Source organism: Podarcis gaigeae (assembly GCF_964106915.1).
Source record: "Podarcis gaigeae genome assembly, chromosome: 10".
Lineage (NCBI taxonomy): Eukaryota > Metazoa > Chordata > Lepidosauria > Squamata > Lacertidae > Podarcis > Podarcis gaigeae.
Window position 1 is genome coordinate 25,345,150 of NC_139686.1, and position 11,400 is coordinate 25,356,549.

General features: G+C 42.0%; 1 protein-coding gene and 1 long non-coding RNA gene across 2 annotated transcripts in view; one reads left to right on the forward strand and one right to left on the reverse strand.

The window, feature by feature from the left end:
- Window positions 1-4,734, forward strand: part of POLR3B (RNA polymerase III subunit B) — a 60,777-nt gene extending 56,043 nt beyond the window's left edge. The window contains exon 28 of the mRNA XM_083700046.1: window positions 4,120-4,734. Coding sequence (XP_083556172.1) covers window positions 4,120-4,249 — 130 coding nt within the window. The 3' untranslated portion in view covers window positions 4,250-4,734. The remainder of the gene's footprint in view (window positions 1-4,119) is intronic.
- Window positions 4,735-7,188: 2,454 nt separating this feature from the next.
- Window positions 7,189-11,092, reverse strand: LOC310826350. Its single transcript, XR_014555779.1, has 2 exons — window positions 10,556-11,092; window positions 7,189-8,309 (listed from the first exon to the last, which is right to left on the reverse strand). It is a non-coding gene; the product is annotated as an uncharacterized lncRNA (long non-coding RNA).
- Between the last annotated feature and the right edge of the window lie 308 nt (window positions 11,093-11,400).

Genomic DNA, 11,400 nt, shown 5'->3' on the forward strand with positions numbered 1-11,400 from the left:
CCAAGTGTAGTATAGCCTCAAAAGGAAGAAACGAGAACTAGAGGTTTTTAGAGATCAGAGGAAAGCAATTGAAGACTATAAAAAAGATGCATGTAGCCATGGAAGGTGTAGGAGCTTTGCTTCTTGAACATTTGAACTTGGAATCTTTAGACTACTTTTCATACTTTCATAAGGATTATAAACTAGTTTTTGTTTTTTGTTTTTAACGCTGAGGTTCACATGATTGTGTCCGTTGTTGGGTTCCATTAAAAAAAATTAAATGATAAATATTCAGAAAATTACAATCCATAGCTATGGCCACTTACTACAGGAAAAGATTACAGTTTTAAGGGAAATATGAAGAATGGCATTTGCAATTTCACAAAACTTGTTCAAATGTTGTGATTTGCTCTATATAAACTCTGGAAAGGCATGCAATTCTGGTCTTCTAATGTATTTACTGGTTGGGCGAGCATAACCTGTAATTGGGTTTCTTATCCAGTTATTAGGTTCTTATTAGGTGATGATGTGTTCTGTCTGTCAATAGTGGGAGCCAAGCAGCCCTGTAATGAGCAACACAATAGAAACTAGGCAATTACAGCAGCTCCAGACCTCTGAAATGGCCTTGGCCAGCTTTAGTGAGGAATTGGTATATAAACAAGCTTATTGCACGACACGACTCTAAAAACTACATGGAAGACTGAAAAGGAAGGTGGCTATTTGAGTTGGACGTATCGCCAAGAACCATCAATCAGATAGCATTTCTAGTGCAACTTAACAATGGACAATTTTGTTGGCACTAGGACTGGGCTCCTTCAAGGAGGGGACAGCAGAGTAAAAGCAATGCTATCCAGAATGTTTTTACTTTATGCAATCATCAGCTATGCATTGCCTTAGTCCAGAATTTCAAGCACTCGGCAAGGACGTTAACACCAGCCTTCCCCAACCTGGTGCCCCCAGACATTTTGGACTGCAATTCCCATCATCTCTGATCACTGGTCATGGTGGCAGGGATGATGGGAGTTGCAGTCTCAAACATCCAGAGGCCCCCAGGTTGTGGGAGGCCGCCTTGCCTTAAGCTGGAGTTTCTAAATGCTTATTTTGGAAAGCCATGCTGAGAGGGGTGGAATTGGTGACTATATGGAAAGCAGATGCCAAGGCTGAAAATCCAGTAGAATGATGACGTGTTGAGCTAAGCCAAATTTTTATTTCACAGATCTGGAAGTATTTGGCTTTCTGGGAAGCCTTCAGCACAGCCTCTTGCTCCACATACCCTTTTGTAGGCAGGCCTAAGGGAAATAAGCCTTCATTCTTCACCTGCTGTCTTCCCTGTTTGGAATTATAGATTACAAGCCCCTTGGGGCAGAGACCTGTCTCATCATTTGTAAAGCATCATGCACATAGATCGCGCTATATAATTCACAGGGAAGTAGGAAAGGGAATTGGATAAACAGTGTGGGCCCAAAAGAGTGCACACGACCTCTTGGCCTTTCTTTCCAGTCGGTCGAAAGTGCATTCTTCTTGACTCTGCCATCTTCACCTGAAGAAGCCCTGCAGTGGGAGGCAGGGCACATAGAGAGGCAATCTTGGAGTCTGCTGTACCACTAGCAGACTTCTAGGAACACAGGAAGTTGCCTGATACTAGGTCAGACCATTGGTCCATCTAGCTCAGCATTGTCCACACTGACTGGCAGCAGCTCTTCAGAGTCTGTCCCAGCCCTGCTTGGTCTTGCTGGGGATTGACTCTGGAACCGTCTGCATCCAAGTCCAATGCTCTACCACCAAGCCGCAGCCCTTGCCCAAAGCAGTTAGGTCTGTGCATTATCCAGAAATGCAACCAAACTGTATACAAGAGATGGTTGCGGTTGATAAATTTTATTATTTATATTTGTCTTAGAATCATAGAATTGTAGACTTGGAAGGGACCGTGAGGGTCATCTAGTCTGACCCCCTGCAATGCAGGAATCTTTTGCCCAACAGGGGTCTCGAACCCATGACCTTAAGATTAAGAGTCTCATGCTCCCAACTGAGCTACTGCACACTGAGCAAACAAGATCTGTTGTCTCATATCTCCAAGCAACACTTTCTAGGATTAGTCTTCAGGTTGCCATTTTCTCTTCCCAACATGCTTTGGGTAGGCTCTAGGATGATGCCTATGGGCATTTCAAAGGCACGATAATGCCCAACTTAATGGTGTCCTTAGCTGCATCCCCAGCTACATATATGATCAACCCAGGAAAACTGACATCCTGGAAGCTCTTTGGAAATTTTCTAGCCCCCTTGCTCTTCTACATGCAGTGGGGGAAACAGGACTCAGGCACACACGCCTCCCCCCTCTATTGCCTCTGCTTCAATGTGATGCCAAATGACTTGTGGGACGAAGATTTTAATCTCCCTACACAGGTTGGGGAGTAAGATCCAAGCAGCCCAAACCACCTTCTTTTTCTTTTTTAATCATCCCTAAAAATGTATGTGCTTGGCCGTAATGAAACCATGAGCAACTGAATTAGTGGGCTCCCTTTTGCTTTTGGTCAGGCGTACTCGGGGAAACCTGTTAATTGTGGTGTGTGGGTGAACGTATTGTTGTCTTTCCTCTCAGCTCCAGCAAGTACAGGTCTGGCCATTCATTCAGCACACAAATTAGATTGAGGGGGCACCTCATTCTTCACCCCTAAATTGGAATACCACAATTAACATTTCTGTGCCTCTGACTGAAGGTTTCCTTGGTAATACAGGGCTGCAACAGAGACTTGTACTGCAGTTAGGGGAGCGCACCAGTTTACATTAAACATTTACAGCAGGTGGGCCAGTAGTGGAAGTAGGGTGGGAGAGGAAGGGAACACGTACAGAATGACCCTTCTTTGTAGACTGGAATTAGCTCATTATAAGATAATGCTGACCTATTTCATACTTAAAATGTAATTTGCAAAGAGGTATAAAATAATTACTCAAAAGCGGCACTTTCAAAGCCACCAGTCACCAAAGTGATACTATAATCCAGTTCCGAAATTGCAACACACAAGTTCAGCATCAGCACCAGGTGTCACCAGGCAGCTGTTTCGGGTTCAGCACCCTGACAGGGAAGGACTGTCCTGGAACCCCCCCCCCCCCTTTTTTCTGGTGCTCAAGGGGAAGAGCAGAGTCACTGTTTAAAAATCCTACTATGTCCCTGAATGCTTCTATCATAGCAGCTCTTCCTGGGATTGTTGGGAAATTAAACAGAACTGCTGTTGAAGTGGGGGAAGAGTTGGGGTCTTGGTTAGGTAAGATGCTATTTTGTTCCTTGGCTGCAAAGGCAGCCATTCTGCCCTCTGTAGGGAAAGTAATGTACTTTCCTTCTTCAGCTGTTCGTCTACCATAGGAACAATTTGCCTGGCTTTATTTTACATTAGGTTTAGCTCTGTAGTGCCAGTACACAGAGTTTAGCTCAGGGGTAGCCAACATGTTGCCCTCCATAGTTTTGTTGGACTACAACTCCCATCATCCCTGACCATTGGCTTTGGTAGCAGGAGCTGATGGGATCTGTAGTTCAGCAACATCTGAAGGCACTACATTGGCTAACCCTGCCTTAGGTGACCACAACTGGATGACTTTGGGCAGAGTAGTAATTCTTCATAAATAGCGGTGATTAAGAGAGCAAGAGTCTTATGATTTGCCACCTTCATTTGCTACCCAAGCTAAACATTTAAATAGTAGTTTCTACCTCATTTCTGAGCACAATTTGAAGTGTTGCTGTTGACTTTTTAAAGCCCTGTGTACCTTGGGATCCTCTGTACCTGGAGGAACACCTGTTCCCATATAAACCTGCCTGTGTTTTGAGGTCATCAGCAGACTCTCTCCTCCAAGTGCTTCACCATCGTAGGTGAAGCAGGTAGCAACCAGGGACAAAGCCATTTTGGCGGTGATGCAAATACTCTCACCTCTCTCCTAATTTAACATTTTATAAATTAACCAATATAAAGGCTGATTGAATTTTAATTGTTTTTTTCCTGTATTTATTTTATTGCAATTAATTCTTAACCAACTTGGGAGGAATTTAGCCAAAAGATGGTGATAAAATACAATGAAGAAATGGATATATCTCTTTGTCTCTTTTACGTAAATATACAATGACCTTGGTGTTTCTTTCCTATCTTTCAGGTGCCATTACTGCAAGTCTTCCTGTCACGTGTCTTCCCTGCGCATACCATATGCCTGTAAACTGTTATTCCAAGAACTCCAGTCTATGAACATTATACCCAGATTAAAACTGGCCAAGTATAATGAATGAAAGTGTTGCGGAATGAAGGGACAAAATGGCAAGCGGAAATATAATCGGAAAGAGCTTAAGTGGCTTCAGAAGTGCTAAAACCGAATTGGCCCCTAATTCCTTACTGTTTTTTTCTTCTCTCTTTGACTGCGGGACAATGCGGAAGAAGAACAGTTGGAAGCTGTTAGCGCAAAGACTCAGGCAGTGTTTATCTGTGGCACTAAGCTAGGTGCCCCCTTCCACCAAGGCACTGGGACTATGCAAACTCAGTTTCCACTTCAAATGGATGGAAGCACTGCAGATCAGCCATGCTTAGTGGATTGCTTCCTTTGTCAACACAGTATTTAAATATGTGCATAAACTTAAGAGTGGGAACACAGTATTGAAATCAATAGGATTTCAAGGAACAGTTTTGCAGAGTCTTAACTGGTGCACAGTTTGGGGTTAGTGTAATTGTTTTTGCACAATGTTTGGGTTTTTTTAATGAATAAAAAATTTCAGTTACATTTTTCAGGTCTTGAGCTTTTGTGATGTAGCAATACTGAGATCCTATTAAGAGTGTCATCCGTAGGTTCAAATCAGAAGGGGAATAGTTTTACAGAGCTCTCCAAATATAGTGCTTTAAGGAGGATATGTTGAAACAACTTATCATCTTCTTCTTGTCTGTTTTGTGATCTTATCATAGCTATTTGCTTGGAAATGCTGGACATTCAAGTCCTTCTGTGGCACATTCTCACACATTCATACCTATCAATAGGTGTCTGTGACAGCCGCCTCCCAGCACCCTGGGTCCCATGCTTCCAGGGGAAAGAAGATCTGGCCACAGCAGAGTACGCACCCATGTCTTGCACTCTCCCTTTCCCCTTTTAATAACTTGCTGGGGAAAATTCTCTCTGCTAGTGTGCCCTTTCTCTACCAGCCTAAACTCTAGCCTTGTGTCTCCCTGAAGTCTCTCAAAATAGCACAGTTTATGGTTTCCAGACATGAGGTTGTTTACAATAAGCTGAGGCCACACAGGTTTATGAAACAAATCAACGGTATACTAAGAAAATACAGAGTTTCAAGGAAAAATGCAAATTCAGCAAATTCCCCAGTGGAGCAAAATAACAAAATAAAGTAGATTAAAGTACCAGCCACTTTCCCTGAACATAAACCATCCCTCACTTTACCAGGCTCTCCTTTCTTCCAAGCTTACAGAGCATTTTCTTCTTATGCTAGATCCACCTCCAGCCTGGCTCCCTTTTCTATATCCTTTCTCTACCTGCTCCCTGCCAATCACATGCTCTGCCCCTTGAGCTGCAGGCTTCAGGAAATTAGTGGCTTTTAATTTTCCCCACTCTTGGACAAGAGATCTCCCATTTCTCACATACACAATGAAGTTCTGCTGAGCCCCAAAGCAGATCAGGCTTCACACGTTAACTCTAAACTCCTCAAATCAAGAAAGAGATGTAGCAGACAACAAAGATGCAAATTCCCATATGCTTTGCATCAATCCATCATACAAGGCCCATTCAAATAGTCCAGTAGGTTCCCATTCCTTCACAGTGCCAATTGAGCAGAACACCAGCTTGAAGTTCCCCACACATTTATCATTACTCCCTTGTTATTGGCCCCATGCTTCTGAAAATGCTACTTTTCCAGAGACATCTGTGTGATGTATGCCATATTCGTAATTACCCACAGAGGGCGAAGCAAATTTCTTACCGTTTTCCTATCCGCACAAACTGAACTTTAAAGGTGCCTGGACCCATTTGCCTATAATTTTGCAGGCCTTATCCAGTTTGTAGGGGCTACTATGCCTGCAGATTGCACATACGTCTGTCAAAGGGGGGGGCGGGAGGGGAGAGTTGCAGCTATTTTTGATTCCCCATAATAGTGGGGGGGGGGGGATGCAGCAGATTCAGGCCCTGAGCCTCCTAAGTGTTTCATACCAGAGCAAGCTGCTTTCCAAAGTGCTGAACTGATCTGAATCTAGTCATGTAGCTACTGCATACCCTGACTATCTGTGCTAGTGACATTAGGAAATATCTCTGTAAGGTCCTGGAAAACAAGTGTGGGTAAGAAGCTGACGCTGAGGACATTCTAAGATAGCATTTTTAGAAATGGTATCTGTTCTGTCCACTTTGTTGTTGTTTAGTCGTGTCCGACTCTTTGTGACCCCATGGACCAGAGCACGCCAGGCACTCCTGTCTTCCACTGCCTCCCTTAGTTTGGTTAAACTCATGCTGGTAGCTTCGAGAACACTGTCCAACCATCTCGTCCTCTGTCTTCCCCTTCTCCTTGTGCCCTCAGTCTTTCCCAACATCAGGGTCTTTTCCAGGGAGTCTTCTATTCTCATGAGGTGGCCAAAGTATTGGAGCCTCAGCTTCAGGATCTGTCCTTCCAGTGAGTACTTGGGGCTGATTTCCTTCAGAATGGATAGGTTTGATCTTCTTGCAGAGGCTGCTAAAACAGATAGAGCGGTGTATATTAACTAAATATGTGGTGTCAGGATGAAGAGTTCAGATCTGTAAGCAACTGGGGATCATTTTGGGACCAGCTGGGTCTCTACAAAAGAGATGCGCTGCGGTGGAACTACACTGTTGGCACTTAACTTCACAAAAGTCATTTGAAATGTTTTTTATTTTTGTAAGCCACTTCGAGGAGTGGGGTTTTTTAGTTTAACAATGAAGCAGTATGTAAATTTTGGTAAATAAATACAGTGGTACCTCGCAAGACGAAATTAATTCGTTCTGCGAGTTTTTTCGTCTTGCGAAGCACGGATTCCCATAGGAATGCATTGAAAATCAAACTTGCAAGACATTTTCGTCTTGCAAAGCAAGCCCATAGGGAAATTCGTCTTGCGAAGCAACTCAAAAAATGAAAAACTCTTTCGTCTTCGAGTTTTTCGTCTTACGAGGCATTCGTCTTGCGAGGTACTACTGTAAATGTGAAAGAAGAATAGAACCAGAGTCAGAAAAGATCTTAAAGACCATCCAGTCTAACTGTTTATTGATGCAAGAAAACCAGTACTACGGTATTTCTAATAGGTGGCTGTCCAGCCTCTGCATTAAAACCTCTACCCAAGGAGAGCCTATCACTTTCTGCAGCAATTTGTTCCATTGTTGAGCAGCTTATACCATCAATAAGTTTCCCCCCTAATGTTTAGTCTAAATCCTTTTTCTTTGTAATTTGAACCCACTGAGTAAGGGGCTACCCACTCTGGAGCAAAAGAAAACAAACTTGCTCCAGTATCTATGTGGCAGCCCTTCCAAGTATTTGAAGACAGCTATGCTATTGCCTCTTAATCATCTCTACTCCAAGCTAAATACACCCAACTCCTTCAACCTATTCTCATAAGAGCTGGACTTCAGATCCCTCCTCATTTGTTGACGTCACACTCCAGGCACAAAGATAAACCAGAGGAAGAGGTCCCTTAATAACACAAACATAATAACCAAATTATGGATTAATAAATAAATGAATGGTGAATTAATAAAATGTATATACAATAAAAGATTCAACCTAATATAAAAGAATGTAATGCACATACATATAAATCCAAAACACACAACTAATTCTCAACAAGGTACAACAGCCAGTATAATTAGTAAAGTTAATATCCGTATATGAAACAAATTCCATGCATCAGTAGAGTTGAAATACAAATTTCATGCAGTAGTACAGTTAATATTGATGAAAACTCCAGAATGTATTTTTGTTTCAGTACTTCCTCAGAAACTACTGTAATAAATGGCAGCCAAGCTTGACTCTTCCCAAGATATCACTGAATACATAGCAATGTTAAAAAAAAGAAAAGATTAATTAACAAAAACCAGGAAGCTACTCTCCAGACACCTTCCAGTTTGTTGATATTCTCCTTAAACTCTGGCATCCAGATCTGAACTCCAGCTGAGCAGAAGAGAGAAGTGCTATTACAACTGGCAAGCTGGAAATTCAAAATTGCATTAGCCTCTTTAGCTGCCACACCACACTGCTGGCTCACGTTTCATTTGTGGTCTACTAAGAAAGTGTTTTGAAACTCTCAGGAGCTGGAGAGCATCTGATGCAGCTAAATTCATCCCTAGTCACTCTTGAGCAGCTTGCAGCACATATAAAAAAACAAAACATCAAACATTAAAAAACAGAATATCCTATAAAGGCAACAAACAAACCAATAAATCAATAGAAACCAATAATAACAACAAAAATAAACAGTTTAAAGTTATACCCAAATTAAAATAACTGCCAACCCCAACTAAACATTTAACTAGCCCCAGCCTGACAAAAACAAAACAGAGGAACCAAAATTAGAACTGTTTTAAACATTGTAAAACATTTCAGCCAGTTTCCCTGACCCAAGAGTTGTTCCAGCAATGTCCCAGTGGTCTCCCAGGAGCCTCTTTTGGCTTTTCAGGATGAGTCTGGGATCCGTCCCCTAGGCCAGGTGGAAATGGGCCTTGCAGCAGGGAGCAGTCTTCCTTCCAGCACTCACGGCAGCAGCAATGTGTAAATGTTTTAAATAATCAGGTTCAAGCTTAGAAACAATCATACAAAACAAATGACAACTCTTTAAAGAGACAGAAGAGTTGAAAGGAAAATGTGAGTGCTTACTAATACAGTGGTACCTCGGGTTACATATGCTTCAGGTTACATACGCTTCAGGTTACAGATTCCGCTAACCCAGAAATATTACCTCAGGTTAATAACTTTGCTTCAGGATAAGAACAGAAATCGTGCTCTGGCAGCACGGCGGCAGCAGCAGGAGGCCCCATTAGCTAAAGTGGTGTTTCAGGTTAAGAACAGTTTCAGGTTAAGAACAGACCTCCGGAACGAATTAAGTACTTATCCCGAGGTACCACTGTAGAATGTCAGAAACATGGTAAAATGCTGATGATTACTGAATGAGGATTAGAAGGCTAACATGAACCAACTGTTTAGTCAGGCTAAACCAGCCTTTTACAGTGCAACCTTATCAAATTGAATAAGCTTTACCTCTGAACAGGCATGTATAAGATTGCACTGGGTGAATTTGTCAGTTTCAGTTTCAGTTTCTCATTTTTTCAATCTTAAATACAGTACAGTTCTGCACTTTTCCAGCCTGGGGACTTTTTAAAGTCCTTATGAAAATCTATCAGCATTTTAGGGCACACTTCCCCTAATGTCCACATGTTTGCATGCAATTTTTCCTAATGTGCATGTTTATGCAAAGCAGTCTTGCAAATATAACATCTTTTTGTATGTTATTTTTGCTAATCAATGCACTTTTATACACTCTTCCCCCTACTATATGGATTTTTGTAGACATTACGTGGTTGGGGGTCTGCATTTCAAATTCAGAGAGGTGAAAATGTCGAAGGAAAATCGTGTTTCAGTTTGCGCAAAGTGTGAATCAGAGAGGTTCACCTATGACACTGAACGGAATCGCCTTTCTTCCCCATTGCTAACTGTTAATTATTTCCACGGTGTGGTTGGATTTCTGTCCAGTGACTTTTCTCAGATGGTTGATGAAGATGGGATGGCTTGAAAAATGCTTCAGGATCTTGTGGTATCAACACAATGAGCTGTGGTAGGCAAAATGTTGGCCACCAGAGTTTTTGTCCCCAGTCCAGCTTCTTTATCACTTTGTATTCCAGTGTCCAGGCAAAGCTGTTTACCAGAAATGTTATTCAATGTGAAGGTCACTAGGATGTTAGTCCAGCTGAGATGCTGAATGCAGTTTGTGTCCTGTCCTAGCCAAATCCTCACTTTGCTGTTGGAAGTAATGACCACCTTTATAAATTATTTTCCAAAGTGGTGCCCTTAGTCTGCAAACAGACTTTTTTTACTAGCTTGAATTACTGCACTAGAATAAAGAGGCTGTTGGCATTCCTGAATTTAATGTACTATAAATGTTGAGGAATTAAATGAGTTTATATTTAAAACAAAAAGAAGAAGGGAGGGGTGGGCTTGACAGTAAAAGTCTGAATAGACCTAACTCACTGCATGCAGGAGCAGCAGATATTATTTCACAGGTGGGTTATTTTTATGAAATGCAGTACTTCACAAGACTACATCACAAATGAAATGGTGGTAAGGGGGGAAGCCATTAATACAATGCTAACAATATATGCAAAAAATAGAAGTTAAATATCATAAAAGCTATATTAAAAACACCACACAAAAGGTTGTTATCAGGGGGGGGAAATATATAGTATAAAGCAAAAAAAAAAAAAAAGAATATAGAGAAAGCTTTTAAATAACTTGATCCAATAATGAAACCTAAACTGATTTAATCTTAGGAGCATAGAGGGCTGCCGTGTAAGAAGTCAGATTTTTGGTCCATCTAGCTCAGTATTGCCTACCTACACAGGATAGTTTCAGACAGGTGTCTTTCACAGCCTTAAGAGATGCTGGTGTCTGGACGTAGTACCTTCTGCATGCAGATCAGGTGCTCTGCAGATCAGCTATGGGCCTTCCCCTGTTGATAAAGGAAAGCAGTAACAAGAAAATGACTACCCCCAATCACCCTATGTTACCTGCTCATCAAATTATCCATTGATATTATTAGGAGCACCTGATCTTCTGGGTGATTATGAAGATTACCTGCTTTCCCCCCAATGTTACACAGTCTGCAAAAGTGTCTTCGCTGAGCTTGCTGTGTAAGCCTTCCTCTACAGCAGCATTGTTGAGATGGGGTGTCCTGGCTTCCTCAAGAATGCAAGGTATTTGATGTGTGGGTGAGGTTGAGATGATAATAACTTGTGGGCTCCCTTTGCTTCCCTACAGCATTACAAGGCTGTCTGAACATATATCAGATGGCACAAGACCTGACAACTGACTTAGAGGCCTTTGATCCACACTTGAGGATGCAGAGTGGGTTCAGCTATGTTCTCATTTTATATTCACAACCACTTTGCAGATTTTGGACAGGTTGACCTGCCATAGACACTGGGGATCCCACTGGGAAATATTTTTCCCCCCAGTTGCTGCTTCCATGTAGCTTTAGCAGCAATTCCAGCCATTCAAAAAAGAGGCTCTGAGTGATACTACTTCATTGCTGTATCATAGCGCAAAATGTATTGGCAGAAGCTGCCAAGCTCAGTATTATAGCTGCCATTGTTGTTGTTGTTGTTGTTTAATCGTTTAGTCGTGTCCGACTCTTCATGACCCCATGGACCAGAGCACGCCAGGCACTCCTGTCTTCCACTGCC